Raw genomic sequence first — 17,200 nt, 5'->3', positions numbered from 1 at the left:
CAAAAATGCTTGTTGACTTTCAGATGTGCCTGTAATTGCGGCGGGGGGGGGGGGAATAAATCAAGAATGACATCAGAATGCTTTTGTTAAAACACTGGAGCAGATATTACTCTTATTTGTTGTAATGTTCGAATAGCATTTCTGCAAAGTAAAGAGCTTAGTTCCGAGCTGAGTTATTTTAAAACAGGCACCCAGATAGCAGTGCCCTCGTTCCAACATTAGACGTGCAGCATGATGGAACTTCCACCCACCAATTGTCTAAGCTGCTGGCCCAAAGCCCAGGAAAGAAGTTATGTTAATAACCAAGGTTTCGGTTTGCATGTGTAAGAGTAGCTGATGGAAAATTAAAGTGGCAGCCCTACTTCAACAATTTAGAACCATAGAACATTACAGCACAGAAACTGGCCTTTTGGCCCATCTTGGTTGTGCCGAACCATTTTTCTGCCTTGTCCCACTGACCTGCATGCACCTGGACCATATCCCTCCACGCACCTGGGCCATATCCCTCCACCCCCCTCTCATCCATGTACCAGTCCAAGTTTTTCTTACATGTTAAAAGTGAGCCCGCATTCACCACTTCATCTGGCGGCTCATTCCACACTCCCACCACTCTCTGTGTGAAGAAGACTCACTAATATTCCCTTTAAACTTTTCCCCTTTCACCCTTAACCCATGTCCTCTAGCTTTTTTCTCCCCTAGCCTCAGTGGAAAAAGCCTGCTTGCATTCACTCTATCTATGCCCATCATAATTTTATACACCTCTATCAAATCTCCCCTCATTCTTCTACGCTCCAGGGGATAAAGTCCTAACCTATTCAACCTTTCTCTGTAACTCAGTTTCTCAAGTCCCGACAACATCTTTGTGAACCTTCTCTGCACTCTTTCAACCTTATTAATATGCTTCCTGTAATTAGGTGACCAAAACTGCACACAACACTCTAAATTCGGCCTCACCAATGTCTTATACAACCTCACCATAACATTCCAACTCTCTTACTCAGTACTTTGATTTATAAAGGCCAATGTACTAAAAGCAGTCTTTACGACCCTGTCGACCTGTGACGCCACTTTTAGGGAATTATATATCTGTATTCCCAGATCCCTCTGTTCCACTGCACTCTTCAGTGTCCTACCATTTACCTTGTATGTTCTGTCTTGGTTTGTCCTTCCACTTGTCACCTCACACTTGTCTGCATTAAACTCCATCTGCCATTTTTCAGCCCATTTTTCTAGTTGGTCCAAATCACTCTGCAAGCTTTGAAAACCTTCCTCATTGTCCACGACACCTCCAATCTTTGTATCATCAGCAAATTTGCTGATCCAATTTACTGCATAATCATCCAGGTCATTGATATAGATGACAAACAGCAATGGACCCAGCACTGATCCCTGTGGCACACCACTAGTCACAGGCCTCCACTCAGAGAAGCAATCCTCCACGACCACTCTCTGGCTTCTTCCATTGAGTACACGGCACATACTCTTGCAACTTGGCCATCATTGTCTACCTAATACGCTGCAGGAAAGGATGTCCCAAAGCATGGTACATTGGGAAGACCATGCAGGCACTACGACAACGGATGTATGAACATCGCTCGACAATCACCGGGCAAGATTATTCCCTTCCTGTTGGCGAATACCTCAACGGTCACGGGCATTCGGTCTCTGATCTTCAGGTAAGCGTTCTGCAAGGCGGCCTTCATGACACATGACAGCGCAGAGTTGCTGAGCAGAGACTGTTAGCCAAGTTCCGCACACGAGGACGGTCTCAACCGAGATCCTGGGTTTATGTCGCACTATCTGTAACCCCCATGACTTGCCTGGGCTTGTAAAATCTCACTTACTGTCCTGTCTGGAGACAATGCACATCTCTTTAATCTATGCTAATGCTATCTCCACTCACATTGTCTGCATCTTTAAGACTTGAATAGCAGGTTAGCTGTAAGGACTTGCATTCTAATCAGTATTCTGTAAACTGTGTGTGACTTTATATGCCGTTCTCGGATCAGAACCTTCCACACACCTGACGAAGGAACAGTGTTTCTGAAAGCTTGTGGGTTTACTATCAAATAAACTGGTTGGATTCTGACCTGGTGTTGAGAGACTTCTTACTGTGTTTACCCCAGTCCAACGCCGGCATCTCTACATCATGATGTTCTTCCATTGAGCCAATGTCTAATCCAATTTACTACCTCTCCATATATACTTTAAAATGTAAAATAATGATGTCCCCGCAGAGACCCTGTACCACCCAGTTGTCTACTTGATCAGCATAACCACCAATTACATTAACAATCCCATGATGGTCTTTTAGTTGCTGCAGCTGCCCATTTAATTAAAACTGCTCTGATGGCTACAAAAGGTTAAATGGCAAATTTCTCTTTGCGTGAATCAGAAGGAACCAAATGTACTCTTCCTGACACACAATCGAGTTCTTAGCCACTGCTGACTTACTCTCCCTTACATTTTCACCCTTCTCCACCACTGACATTTTGGCTTCAAAGTAGCTTCAAAGTTGCACAATTATGAAGCAAAACTGATTAAAAAAAAACACTGTCTCTATCCCACATTGCAGATGGCCTCTAAACTACCAGCAGAACTTCATCCCCAAAGTTGGCCAGGAAATTCACCTCCAAAATACCATGACCTCTGAAACTGAAAGGCTATTCATATAACAATGGAACAACATTGGTGAGACAGTGACTGTTTTACAGATCCCCAGGCAGAATTTTATGCTTCCCTATGGTGTTTTACAGATATTGAGGCCTTATATTTTAGTGCAATATCATGAGGCTGTTCCTGGCATCTAACCACCAGCCCAAATCTCACTGCAATTTTATGTGCAGTGGGGAAAGCGTAGCATGGCCCACCCTCCCTTAGCCAATTGAGATCACCAAGTGGCCAATTAATGGCTCCACATGGTCTTCTTCTCACCCTGCTGCAATTTTTCCAGAGGTGGGCAGAGGCCAGAGCCAAGTTTGAAGCCCGTCAAGAGGTTCCTACTTTGGAGATACAACATTTTCCTAGGAAGACGTTGGAGGAAGAGTGGGTGGGGGAATCCCTGTGAAACATAAAATCCTTAGTTTGTACTGAATTTTCAGACTTCAAAAGCCTACAATTGATTGCAGTATCCACACGAGGGGTAATTGTCAGGGTTCTTGCTCATGGTTGGTCTGTGACAACATCCACTGGAAGTGCACATATTTGAACTGTGAGCAAGAACAGGCTGGAAGTCACTGTGATGCCTTCTCTCTGGGCTGACACCTGAAAAATGGCTATTTCAAATCATATAGCCATAGGTTAAGTGCTATCAATGGAATGATACCCCAGCAAGAAATAGTGATTTCAAGAGCAAAGACTAGATGGGCCAGGGAGAAATGTAGCAAAATAAGAGATAACAACACGTATCAGAAACTAAATCAGAAAATGTTGGAAAATCTCAACAGGTCTGACAGCATCTGTGGAGAGAGAGTCTGGATGACCCTTCATCACAGCTAAGAGCAAAGAATATCAGAAAAGATTTACACTGTGAAGGTGGGGGGTGGGGGGAGTTATTGGGGGGAAAGAAGGAGAGTGGGATTGGAGAACTGGAAAAATGGAAGTGAGAAAGAAGGACAATAAAAATGGATGAATGAGATGAAAAGAAAAAGCAGAATGAAATAAAATGAATGGAAATGGGGTGAAGGTGATGGAAGGGAGAGTTCATGCTCTGAAGTTGTTGCACTCAATGTTCAGTCCAGAAGGCTGTAAAGGGCCCAACAGGAATATGAGGTGCTGTTCCTCCAGTTTGCATTGGGGTTCGCTAAGGCTAAGGACAGACACGTAAGCAGGAGAGTAGGGTGGTATGTTGAAGTGGCAAGTGGCAGGAAAGTCTGGGTCCTGCTTGCAGACAGACCAAAGGTGTTCTGCAAAGTGGTCACCCAATCTATGTTTGGTCTCTCCAATGTCATAGAGTCTTAGAGGTTTACAACAGGCCCTTCAGCCCAACTTGTCCATGCCGTCCTTAAACGTAGATTAGATCGCACTGGGAGCAGTGAATGCAATAGACCAGATTGAAAGAGGTGTCTGTGTGAAGTGCTGCTTCACTTGAAAGGGGTGTTTCAGAGCTGGGATGGTGAGCAGGGATGAGGTAAAGGGGCAGGTGTTGCACCTTCTATGATTGCATGGATAGGTGCCATGGCCAGGGGTTGAGGTGTTGGGTGTGATGGAGGAGTGGACCAGGGTGTCCCGAAAAGAATGGTTCCTGCAGAATGCTGATAGGGGGAGTGAGGGGAAGATATGTTGAATCGTGGCATCATGCTGGAGTTGGCGGAAATGGTGAGGATGATCCTTTGAATGCAGAAATTGGTGGGGTGAAAAGTGAGGACAAGGGGGACCCTATCCTGGTTCTGGGAGGGAAGGGAGGGGGTGAGGCAGTGACCCGGGGGATGGGTTGGAACCGGCCAAGAGCTCTGTCAAACACAGTGGATGGAAAACCACAATTGAGGAAGAAAAAAGACATATCGGCAGTGCTATTTTAGAAAGTGGCATCATCAGAACAGATGCAGCAACGCGAAGAAACTAAGAGAATGGGATGGAGTCCTTACAGGATGTGGGGTGATAAACTGTCCACCAATATCCATTACAAGCTCATCAACTCCTACAACTATTTTGACTGCAGCTCTTCACATGCCACACCTACTTCATTTCTTAAAAGTTATATTTAAACTCTGTTATTAAATAAAGTTTATTTCATGATAAAAAATCCCTACTTTGTCAATAGAATCATTCTTGGAAAGAAACATTCTATCCTCACATTTATGCCAAAAGAAAATAAATTGTTGGGGTCTAGATAACCTAAGGTAACTTGGTGTTCCCATCCAGGACCTGAACATAAGATATTCACACAAAATCTATTTTAGAATTCTTCCTTAACACAAATTTCAATTTTACAGAAGTGAAGCAAAGAAAAACCTTTAAATCTTGATGCCATTACTGCAGAAAGCATTCAGGAATATCATTTTATGCTAAAACTTGTATTTGTCTTAGAAAGAGAGCTACTGTCAGAACAGAGAAGAAAAGGATTTTGTACCACAATATTGTTTAACTTCATATAAGTCAAGGAAACAAGACTTACCAACAGGTTCTTATCATTTTTGGGTGCTGGTTCAACCAAGTAAGTATAGTTTCCATCGTAGAACATACCACTGAGGATACAAAACAAGAAAAGTCTTAGTAAGGAGAAAATTTTAACAATTGAGGTTCCAGAGGATTTCCCGCTTGCCTACTGTCATTTCAATGGAAGCTATAAAGACCAGACCAATCTGGAAAAATTCAGGAAAAATTCACTCCTTTGTTCTCTGTCAGGAACTGACACAAAAACTGAATGAAGGCAATGTATAATGAAAGAAGCAAAAACATAATTTACTTAAGAAAAACTGATCTTTTCAAATCCAGTCCTCTGGATTAAGCATGGCAAGTATCACATTTCTTGGTTCAACTGTTGTACAAGTACAGATGGAATTTACTGTTCTTTGGAGCTTCCTCTTCTTGCTTTTAGAAAAATAAGTTTCATGCTTACGAAAGCAACTCATCCTTTTCTCTGCATCTATTTGCTAAGTTGATTCCTGACTCCAGAAGACATCCAAACTAAGGGAAATTACTCTGCAAATAACACTTTATTACTGTCGCCTTATATTGGAGGAATTATTGGATAAAGTCTTGTCCTTAGCTCTCCCAATGCGCAAAGATCTACAAAGACGCACTATAGATGGAAATTTGTCTTATGGAGTTTTTTATTTGCATTGTAATTTATCAGGTAACAGTTAAACATAGAAACATAAAAAATAGGAGCAAGAGTAGGTTATTTGGTCTTTCAAGTCTGCCCCACCATTCATTATGATCATGGCCAATCATTCAACTCAATGGCCTGATCTTGCCTTCCCCCCATATCCTTTGATTCCCTTCGCCCCAAGAGCTATATCTAACTCATTCTTGAAAACATATTTTGGCTTCAACTGCTTTGTGTGGTTACGAATTCCACAGGCTTGTCACTCTCTGGGTGAAGAAATTTCTCCTAAAAGGTTTACTCCATATCCTTAGACTATGAACCCTGGTTCATCTTCAAGTCCCATTTCCTCGGAGGCAGGATAAGTAAATGAAGAAGAAGGGAATAGAAGGAGAGGTTCAAATGAAATAAGGGAAGAGGAGGAACATGTATATTCATTGGGTCAAATAGCCTGTTTCTATTTATATACATAAATATCGTTTTGCACAGCTAGGAGAGGATGGTGACAAAATGCACCAGAAAATGTTACTTCCTGGTTTCTGTCTTTTTCTGACGACAAAGTCATTGAGGGGAAGTGAAGGTTTTTCCATCTGCCTTCGCTCTGGTGTGACTTTCCAGAAAATGATTCCAGCGCTACTTCCTGTAAAACCAATATGCCTGCATGAAGCAGTATGGGTTGGGTTGAACCCAGAATGCAAGCATAAAAGATGCTGTATCTTGACCTTTTGTAAAAGTCAATTTTCACTTTAATAAATCTGTCCACACCTATATTATTCAAACAATTCACCCTAGCTCTCCACTTAATGTCACATACCCAAATCGTTTCTACTTTGAAACTCTATTTCTTATATATGAATCCTGAATAACACTAGCCGAGGCAAATATCATGTGCTGAAATGTGAATTATGTTTTTGCCATTTCATAGTTGTTGAGCCATAATTGAATGTACACAGCCAACCAGGGATAGTAACTGTGTGCAAATGCGGATTAAGGAGATTATACAAAAAGCTTTCAAACATCAATAGTAATTTAGTCATCCTTCACTTTCTAAATGTTGTGGCACGAAAGTCAGAGGATATCATTTGTTCAAGTATGTCAAAAGGGTCTGAACAAAAGTTTGAAATTTGACTAAGCATTTGTCTGTATATAAAGTGTTTGGATTTGTTCATTACACCAATGACCCCACAATCTAAACAGAACTGGGCAATTTTGAATTGAAACCTATTTAACCACTTAGATCAATGAGAACAACATTAAAGAGACATTAAGTGAAAAAGGAACATTGGAAATACATTCCACTTTCTATTACACTGAATCAGTCCATGTCCAAATGCAACAAGACCTGGACAATATCCAGGCTGACAAGTGATAAATAACACTTGTGCCACACAATGCCAGGCAATAACCATCTCCATAGGCATCCAATGACATTACCATTGGTGAATTAAGAACATAAGAACATAAGAAATAGGAGCAGGAGTAGGCCATCTAGCCCTTCGAGCCTGCCCCGCCATCCCCACCATCAACATCCTAGGGATTATCATTGACCAGAAACTGATCTGGATTAGCCTATAATTACTATGACTACAAAAGCACGTCAGAGGCTAGGAGTCCTGTGGCAAGTAACTCACCTCCTGATTATCAAAGCCTGTTCACAATCTACAAGGCACATATAAAGTTTATTTATTAATCACAAGTAAATTTACATTTACTGTGAAAATCCCCTAGTCGCTACACTCGGGTACACTGAAGGAGAATTTAACATGGCCAATCTGCCTAACCAGCAAGCCTTTCAAATGCTAGGCGGAAACTGGAGCATCCAGAGGAAAGCCACGCAGACACAGGGAGAATGTGCAGACTCCACACAGACAATCACCCAATCCGGGAATCAAACCCAGGTCCCTGACCACTGTGTCACCCAGTCAGGAATGTGATGGAATAATATCCCCTTGCCTGGATGACTGCAGCTTAAACTACACACAAGAAGCTCGACACCATCCACGGCAAGGCAGCCTGTTTGATTAGCATCCCTTTTGGTTGTATCGAAGCTTGGTATGGTTCCTGCTCTGCCAAGACCATGAGAAAATACAAAAGGCCATGAATTTAATCCAATCCATCATGCAAATCGACCTCCCCATCCACTGACTCTGTCTACACTTCCTGCTGCCTTGGAAAAGCAGACAGCATAATTAAGGACCCCATACACCCTGGACATACTCTCTTCTATCTTCTTCTGTCAAGAAGAAAACACAAAAGTCTGAAGTCACATACCAACCCACAAGAACAGCTTCTGTCCTGCTGTCGTCAAATTTTTGAATAGACCGACCTCACATAAAGCTGATCTTTCTTTACACCCTAGCTATGACTGTAACACTGCACTCTGCACTCTCTCATTTCCTTCTCTATGAATGGTGTGCTTTGTCTGTATAGCGCGCAAGAAACAATACTGTTCACTGTCAACTAATACATGTGACAATAAATCAAATAAATCAAATTCCATAACCATTCATTCCCTTCACCATCAGCACACAGTAGCAGCAGTGTGTACCATCTACAAGATGCATTGCAGCAGTTTTGACATTCTGAGTAAAGAAAAGGCTAGACCCAAAATTCCAATATTATTTTGGTGGAGAATAATGCTGCATAGAGGACTGGAAATTAAGGGCATAAACCAAAAATGAGAGGAATTTATATTCAAAAACAGACTAAATTACTGATAGAATTAGCTTTTCATTGAAGATGTTCCCACCTGCAATGTATTTATGTGTAAGACAATCACAGGGCAATGAGGGCTGCTGTGACTGAAATTTGCCATTTACACCTGAATTGCACCCAACGTGAATTAAATGAGAGCACCAAGTTGTGTATTATTCGCCAAACAAGGAGCGATTGAGGTCACTGGCTTTGAAGGTCCACAAACTTCATCTGAAACATCAGCTGACAGAAACATTTAGAAATCATCTCAGCTGTGCAACTAAAATAGAATTCGACAAGCTGCTTCTGGGCATGGTTTCTCTTCCAACTCTTTTTTATGCAGCCCTTCCCTGCTATCTACTAATAAATATCCTCCTATTCTCATTCCTGAAACGACTAAAGCCCACAGAAGAAGATTAGCAGCTATATTCCAGTAGAATCTGCGGAGCTACACCTTGCTGATATTTTAAAAGATCCTTAACGATGCAGCAATTCAGTAAAAGGACAGAGAGGAACTTTCATTGGAAACTAATTTCCAAACATCCTCTCAAAGACAATAAACAAAACACAAAGTTATTTTAGAAAATTCGAACCAAAGTGTTTTTTCTTGCACTTGTATTTATGATGTGCTTCTTTTACCAAGGTCAAATCTTGGCATCTCTGCATTACTAACTCTATCATGATGTTATGCTTTCTAGCCAGAAACTTCCAACCATTCACGCCAGTAGGATTCTCAGGTCCCATTGATGGTGCAATCCTGCCACGGGTTTCCTGGCAGCGTGGGGTGCCTTCAATGGGAATTCCCACTGGCAACTGCAGGACCTGATTATCCCGTTGCCAATGAATAGCACACCTCCCTCCACAAAGAAATTTGCTGAGGAGAGGCCAGAAAATCTCACCCACTGTCTGAAGCGGTCGATGCAAGACATACTTGGCTGCACTGTGAAATCTCTTTGACCCTCGTTTCAGGGTTTCTAAGTCCTAGAAGGCTATCAGTAAGAATCTGGCCCTGTATCCTGGCATGCACAGAGCAAACAACTCAGGGATTAAAAAAAAACAAAAAACAAAGAACAACACAGCACAGGAAACAGGCCCTTTGGCCCAACGAGCCCGCGCCGCCGTCCCATTGTCTCAGTGACCTATTCATGATTTTAGTCTACGCCTAATGTGCGAGGATCAGGGAGGTCCGATATAGGGACAATTTGTTACCCAATCAATCAGCCTAAAAGTGCATCTTTGGGATGTGGGAGGAAACCGGAGCACCCGGAGGAAACCCACGCAACCACGGGGAGAACGTGCAAACTCCCACAGACACAGGCCCAAATCCATGTGTCCGCACAGCAACAGAGATAGTCTCTGAGCTGTCATGTTGCCCTCGAGATGGTCCAGTTTAAGTACACTAACGACATGAAGCAATAGGCAACTCCCGAAGCAACATCCAAGAGCAGCCCACTACAACCTGCCGCATGCATGCCCCTTGCTGGTCAACAAGGTGGACTTAAGTGCCTGTGGAGACAAAAAATTCATTATTAAACAGGCAAAGACTGTAACATCCCTGAGGCAAAAACGGAATCCCAAACCTACAATGTTTAGTAAGGCCTGCTATATCCCCCTATATGTAGACCGCTCATGTGGCTGTCTAAGTGACTCTTAAACAACCCTAGCGTGCCTGCTTCCACCACCTTACTCGGCAGTGCATTCCACACCCCCACTACCCTTTGCGTGGATTGATTGGAGAAGTCACATCATACTCTTCCCTGATGAAAGCATTTATGCTACTTGAATGGGTGGGGTCGTGGATCTGAATGTCCACTGATCAATAGGCCAGCAGGCCTAATGATATCAATTGGATCCTCCAGACCCTTAAAGGTGTCATCCTGAAGCTCTCAGAAATTACTTTCCATTATTTTCACCAAGTTGTCCACTAAAGCCTGATGAGCAATGATCAAAGCATTCACTTTTCTTCCTCTAGAGAGCATTCTATGAGTGGTTCACAGTTTAAACATCTCTCCTGATTGTGCTGGAAGTGTCAGATCCTTCTACTGGCACTGAGAATGGCACTGCTGTGAGCACTTCCATTCAGCTAGGTGCCTCCATGTAAATGTGATGCTCATTCTGCATCCTTTTGAGAGTAAGACTTCAGAGTTCTGGAGGAGATCCAGGAAGTTAACTGTGTCCCAATAGCATAAAGATGCAATAAACAAAAGAAGCTGGATTATATGGACAAACCAGTTGTGCACACATCTACAAAGGTCATGCAGAAGTTACGCATTGCTCTGTAAGAATGCATCTTAAGTATTGCCCACATTTGGTAACATGAAGATCATTCAGATCTTAAAAGAGAATAACAAAACTGCATTATTGGGATGAGCTATGAGGAATAGCTTAAGAGCATTCAGCCCTAAAAACAGATGATTCAGAGAGAGTATTAATGAAGTATGCAAGATGCAAGGTATAGAAGATAAACGCTGTTTTTTTTTCCTTCGATACACCAATGTAAAAGGATATGATGGAACCATTCAGAATAGTGATAGGAAATAGTGGAAAGCTGTCAGGATACACACAGAGTGATCAACATCAGAATAGGTTGCCAGAAAAGCTGCTTAAGTCCAAGACATTGGATTTATTTAAGAAACTGTTAGATCCTGACTGAGAAAACAGTAGATTTAGTGATCTAAGACAGGAGATCAAATTAGCAGAGAGTACTTTATCCACCTGAACTTATATGAAATATTAGATATTTTCAATACTTTACAAAGCTTAAGTAAGAAATATGGTAGAATACCTTCCACTTTCCTGGATATATTCAGCACCAACAATGCTCATGAAACTCAATACCATCCAGGAAAAAGCTGTTTGCTTCATCAGTAACATATCCACCTCTGGTTCACAGTGGCTGCAGTATGCATCATCGACAAGATGCACTTCAGCAACTCAGCAAGGCTTCTTCAGCTCTTGAATTCATAACCTCAGCCACCGAGAAGGACAAGGGTAGCAGGTGCACAGGAACCTCACCACCTGCAAGTTCCTCTCCAGCTCACGCACCATCCTAACCTGAAGATAAATCACCTTCATCCTTCATTCATTCCTTCATCACTGCTGTGTTTAAATCCTGGAATACCTTACCTAACTGCAATGTGGGAGCACTTTCATCACATTAATGCACTGTTCCAAGAAGGTGACTCCCATCAACTTCTCAAGGGCAACTTGGGATGGGCAAGCAAAGCACATATCCCATGCAATAAAAAGGTATGTTCTGTGTCAAATAATTTCATATTTAATGTTCATTTGCATCAAGTTCTGTTGCTCTGTCAAATTCACATCATCGTGGGGTATACAGACATAGAGCAACGTACAGTTTGAAACAGGCTTGTCTGACCGGTGGCCCACGATCCTTATGGACTCGGCACTATGAACAGTGTTGGACGTAGACTCTATTGAAAAGATTCATATTTGAAAATTACTGCTTGCTCCAATCACAGGTATCAGCAGCAAATGCAGGGAGATGCCAGCCTATTACTGGGTGTGCAGCGAATAGTGAAAAGGTAAGTTTTTTTCAATTTCAGTTCTCTGCCTCCAGAGCTCTGAGCACGCTGGTATTTACAGCGGTGAGACTGGGGCGGATGTGAGGCTCGGAGGAAAAGCGTGGAGCTTGAGGTGGGGCTTAGGCAGCCGAGGTGAGAGCAGAGCCCTGGGGCTCTGATGATGGCGGGGCCAAGAAACCCTGAGGTGAGATGGGACCAGGAGGGCATAAAGCAAGTGCAGAGTCTACTGGAGTGTGAGTTGAGGGGGAGAGTGGAGAGGGTGAATGTGTGTGTGTGGGAGAGGGAAGAGTGTGTGTGCATGTGTGCTTGTGAGAGATGGGAAAGTGTGTGTGTGTGAGTGTGAGAGGGGGAAGTGTGTGTGTATGCGAGAGAGGGAAGAGTGTGCATGTGTTTGTGAGAGGGAAGAGTGCGTGTGTCTGTGAGAGAGGAAAGAGTGTGTGTGTGAGAGAGGGAGTGTGTGTGTGTGTGTGTGTGTGTGTGTGTGTGCGCGCGCGCGCATCTGAGACAGAGAGGAGTGTGTTTGTGTGAGAGGGAGTTTGTGTGAGACAGAGAGGGAACAGTGTGTGTGTGACAGAGAGAGAGAAGGGGGAAGAGTGTCTGTGAGAGAGTTTGGAGGTTTGGGGGGTAGAGGGGAGAATGTGTTTGAGCGAGGGTGTCTCATCCCCAGTCTCAGGGTTCTCATTCACCCTCACCACTCACTACCTGCCACATCTTCACCAACACACACTCTCACCCACTCTCTCAGTGGGTTAGAGTGAGTGAGTGAATACACTGAGACTGGGGATGAGCTGCACATGCACTTTATTTATTAATTAATCATTTTTAATTAACAATTTATTGCTTGACATTGTTGTTTCTTTTCACATGTCAGCATTAAAACAAAACATGTTTAACATTGTGCCAAATTTTATTTTTCTGAAATTTATTCATTGGCCCCTTGAGTGAGGAAAAATGAAATGTGCCTCCCCTTCCCCTCCCCACCCCCGCATGAAAAGGTTGCACAATACTGTTTTAAAATGTAATTACAATTTCTTTCATGAGCTCACGAAATGCAGAAGAATGATAAATTGCATCTTTGTCGGAGATTGTTGTGGAATCTCCTCTCCATCTCCCTTCAATTGTACACCTGATCTCCCATGCACTGCGCCACTGAATCAACCCCTTTGACTGGAAGAATGACTGCTGATTACATCATTTAGTGAACTGTCTTAGGCAAGACATTGTACCAGAGTGTGAAGGAGCTGAATCAACATATGTGGTTGAAGTGCCAAGTTTTGTGAAGTGCTCTGGGTTAATAACTGTAACTACTGCTGTTAATTCATCTCCTTCACAATGATGTATTCAGTAACTTCTCCCAACCAGTTTCCCAAGCTTTGTTGTCTAATTAGCACACCACATTTAAACGAGGTCAACAGAAGCACTTAAGATTACAATTCCTAATTGCAGTTAATTCATCAATTGCTTATATATAATTTGAAAAATATAAAGTTAAAATTACCTACAGAAAATTATTAAAATTAACAATAAAAGAAGGTCAGAGTATAAGAACATAAGAAATAGGAGCAGGAGTAGGCCATCTAGCCCTTCGAGCCTGCCCCGCCATTCAATAAGATCATGGCTGATCTGTTGTGGCTCAGTTCCACTTTCCCGCCCTCTCCCCATAACCCTTAATCCCCTCTCTTATCAAGAACCCATCAACCCGCTTCTTAAAAATATTTAGCGAGGCAGCCTCCACCACTTCAACGGGCAGAGAATTCCAGAGATTCACCACCCTTTGAGTGAAGAAGTTCCTCCTCAACTCCGTTCTAAACCGCCTCCCCTTTATCTTGAGGCTGTGCCCCCTAGTCCTACTGTCTTTTTTGAGCGGGAAGAGTCTCTCCACCTCTATCCTATCCATCCCATTCATCATCTTATACGTCTCAATGAGATCTCCCCTCATTCTTCTAAACTCTAACGAGTACAAGCCTAGTTTATTCAGCCTCTCCTCATAGCTCAATCCCCTCAACTCCGGTATCAGCCTAGTAAACCTCCTCTGCACTCCCTCCAGGGCCAAAATATCCTTGCGCAGGTGCGGCGCCCAAAACTGCACACAGTACTCCAGCTGCGGCCTCACCAATGCCCTATACAGCTGCAGCAAGACCTCCCTACTTTTATATTCAATCCCCCTCGCTATGAAGGCCAGCATCCCATTCGCCTTCCTGACCACCTGCTGCACCTGCAAGCTGGGTTTTTGCGACTCATGCACAAGGACCCCGAGGTCCCTCTGCACCGTCGCCTGCTGCAGTTTTTCGCCACGTAAGTAATAGTCCTTCCTACCATTCTTCCTACCAAAGTGGACCACCTCACACTTGCCAACATTAAATTCCATTTGCCATTTCCTGGCCCATTCGCCCAGCCTATCTAGATCCTTCTGCAGACTCTCCACACCCTCCGCACAATTTGCCTTTCCCCCAATCTTGGTGTCATCAGCAAATTTCGACACCCTGCACTCGGTTCCCTCCTCCAGATCATCTATGTAAATGGTAAATAGCTGAGGCCCCAGCACCGACCCCTGGGGCACCCCACTAGTCACCAACCGCCAATCCGAATAGCACCCATTGACCCCCACTCTCTGCCTCCTATTTGACAACCAATCCTCTATCCACGTTAACACCCTACCCCCAACTCCATGTCCCCTGACCTTCTGCAATAACCTCTTGTGAGGTACCTTGTCAAACGCCTTCTGAAAATCCAGAAAGACCACATCCACCGGCTCTCCTCTATCCACTGCCCTAGACACATCCTCATAGAACTCCAGTAAATTTGTCAGACACGACTTCCCTTTAATGAAACCGTGTTGCGTCCGCCCTATCAAGCAATTCCCTTCAAGATGCCTCGCAATTTCCTGCTTAATGACGGATTCTAACATTTTACCTACCACAGACGTTAAACTAACCGGCCTATAATTCCCCGCCTTTTGCCTGGCACCCTTCTTAAACAACGGCGTAACATTAGCCGCTTTCCAATCTTCCGGCACTTCCCCGGAATCCAGCGACGTCTGGAAAATAACCACCAAGGCATCCACTATCACCTCCGCCATTTCTTTCAGAACCCTCGGATGCATTCCATCCGGTCCTGGGGACTTGTCCACAATCAGCCCCTCCAGTCTGTCGAGCACCACCTCTCTAGTAACAGTAATGTCATTAAGACCCTCCATTCCTACCACCTTTCCATCGCTAACACCCGGCAAATTATTCACGTCCTCCTCCGTGAAGACAGAAACAAAAAAGTTATTCAAGACCTTAGCCATATCCCCATCCCCTACCACTAGCTCCCCTTTCTCATCCTCTAAAGGACCAACGTTCACCCTAGCCAGCCTCTTCCTTTTTATATATTTATAAAAACTCTTGCTATCCTTTTTTATATTAAGTGATAGCCCAGCCTCATAGCTTCTCCTACCCTCCTTTATCAACTTCTTTGTATACCAAGAGAAAGCTCCTATAATGTTCGGTTCACTACGTTACAGCAAAAATGTTTGATCACAAGTTGAGTTACTGAGACTGTTGTATGTCATAACTTTTGCAGCAGCTGGCACATTGAATATGAACATGAAAATGTCCTGCAATCAGTTTGGGCTGGATTTCCACTGCAGAGGCAGGTTTGTTTTCAGATCAGAAAAACAATTTCAGTGGGAAGCTGATGAAAATCACCATTTTCAAAGGGTGAACCCTGAGCTTACATAGATACAGGCTTACTGTCCAATTAGAGCTAGTGGGGACAGAACAAAGTGGGTCAGTTCCAGTCTGGGACTCATTTAGACTCCCACACCAGTCATCACTTAGGCTGCTGCGTGTTCTGAAGCTGAGAACAGTGGATTGTGCCAAAGTTTTCCGCAGAATCAAAGAAAGGTTTGATGACTCAAATGAGCTAGAGACTTAACACCTTGTGCACTGTTGTCCCCTATTGATGTGAACCTGGTGGAGGCAATGAGGAAGAGGAGGGAGGTACTTTTCCCAGTGGTTGCATGAAGGAGGCTAGCAGCTGAGGCCAAGCAGACCTGGCTCCAGAGAACTGCTATAGTGCGAGGGAGAAGTGAGGCAAAGAGAAGATGGATTCAGTGTTGAGAAAGGGTTAACAATTTCACATATTCTGACAAGAACAATGCAAACTCCACCCCTCCAAACAAGTCTCAGGGCTTGGACCCTCCAGTAGATAAAACACCTGATGGTACATGCAGTTTCGCAACATGGGTCTGTTCCCAACGCAATTAAAGGCCCTTCAGAATATTGGTACTGCAGCTCTGCTGAGGACCTGTGTGTCTCAGTTCCTCATGGATAGGGACAGATGAACACAAAAAACAAGAGAGGCTTATCCCGTTCTCTTAGTCCTTGCAGGAAAATTGCATGCATAATGGGAGGTAGAGAGTCCCAGTGGGAAGTGGAGTGGTGGGGGGGGAGCGGGGGGCGAACCATTCCTACACTGAATAACTCTCATGGTGAGGACAGCAATGGAGATAGCTCAGGAAGTGGGAGTAAAGGCTGTCAGGCCTGACAGTTGAACCAGAGCTCCTGATGCATCTAGTGATTACAGAAGATAAATTGATAGTTAAGAGAATGTAATGCATTGTGCACTGAGTAACTTAAGGTTGTCTCAGCATTGCAAAGGTTCCTGTGCTCCTAAATCATCTCTCATCATCCATTCTTCTGTACCCTGCAGGTGCTAATGTGCAAGCTGGGGCCCTCTCTCTATATGTCAGTGGGCCCTCAGTTGCACAAGGGAGAAGAAGTGGTACCAGTACACCTTATGAGTACACGTCCACCTGTGCAAATATTCTCCCTCATGAATGTGCAGGAGGAGATGCCAGAGGCAGAGGGAGTTGGGCACAGGTGCAGGGGCTTGGGCATCACAGGAAAGAAGGCTTTACATTGAACAGCAGCAGAAGATGTGCTCCCACATCTGCTTCTGAAGCGGTGCAAGGTCTTGGGCAGAGGCTGGACGACTCCATCTAGCTCATGGCTCAGGCAATGACAAGATGTGCTTCTCCATTGCCACATAATGAGTAGGTGCACCAACATCTACTGAATCTATGAGACACTGGGTAGATGGACTGGTCAGTAGCACTGGCAGTGCAGAGATCCTTGGAGTGGATGCCAGCTCCCTGAGTTGGTGCCTTCCAACAGACATCAGACACTCCCTGGCTGAGTATGTCATAGAG

The 17,200-nt window shown here is 43.9% G+C and overlaps 1 protein-coding gene across 5 annotated transcripts in view; it reads right to left on the bottom strand.

Annotated features, from left to right (window-relative positions):
- adam22 (ADAM metallopeptidase domain 22) overlaps positions 1–17,200 on the bottom strand; it is a 290,976-nt gene that overhangs the window by 171,370 nt on the left and 102,406 nt on the right. For all 5 annotated transcript variants that reach the window (XM_080210663.1, XM_080210672.1, XM_080210680.1 and 2 more), the window contains exon 6: positions 5,117–5,186. In XM_080210663.1, coding sequence (XP_080066789.1) covers positions 5,117–5,186 — 70 coding nt within the window. The remainder of the gene's footprint in view (positions 1–5,116; positions 5,187–17,200) is intronic.

Source organism: Carcharhinus amblyrhynchos, chromosome 2 (assembly GCF_965287045.1).
Source record: "Carcharhinus amblyrhynchos chromosome 2, sCarAmb.v2.hapA, whole genome shotgun sequence".
In the NCBI taxonomy this organism is placed as follows: domain Eukaryota; kingdom Metazoa; phylum Chordata; class Chondrichthyes; order Carcharhiniformes; family Carcharhinidae; genus Carcharhinus; species Carcharhinus amblyrhynchos.
Note: the sequence above shows the minus strand (reverse complement) of the source record. Positions and strands in the feature narration are given on the sequence as shown.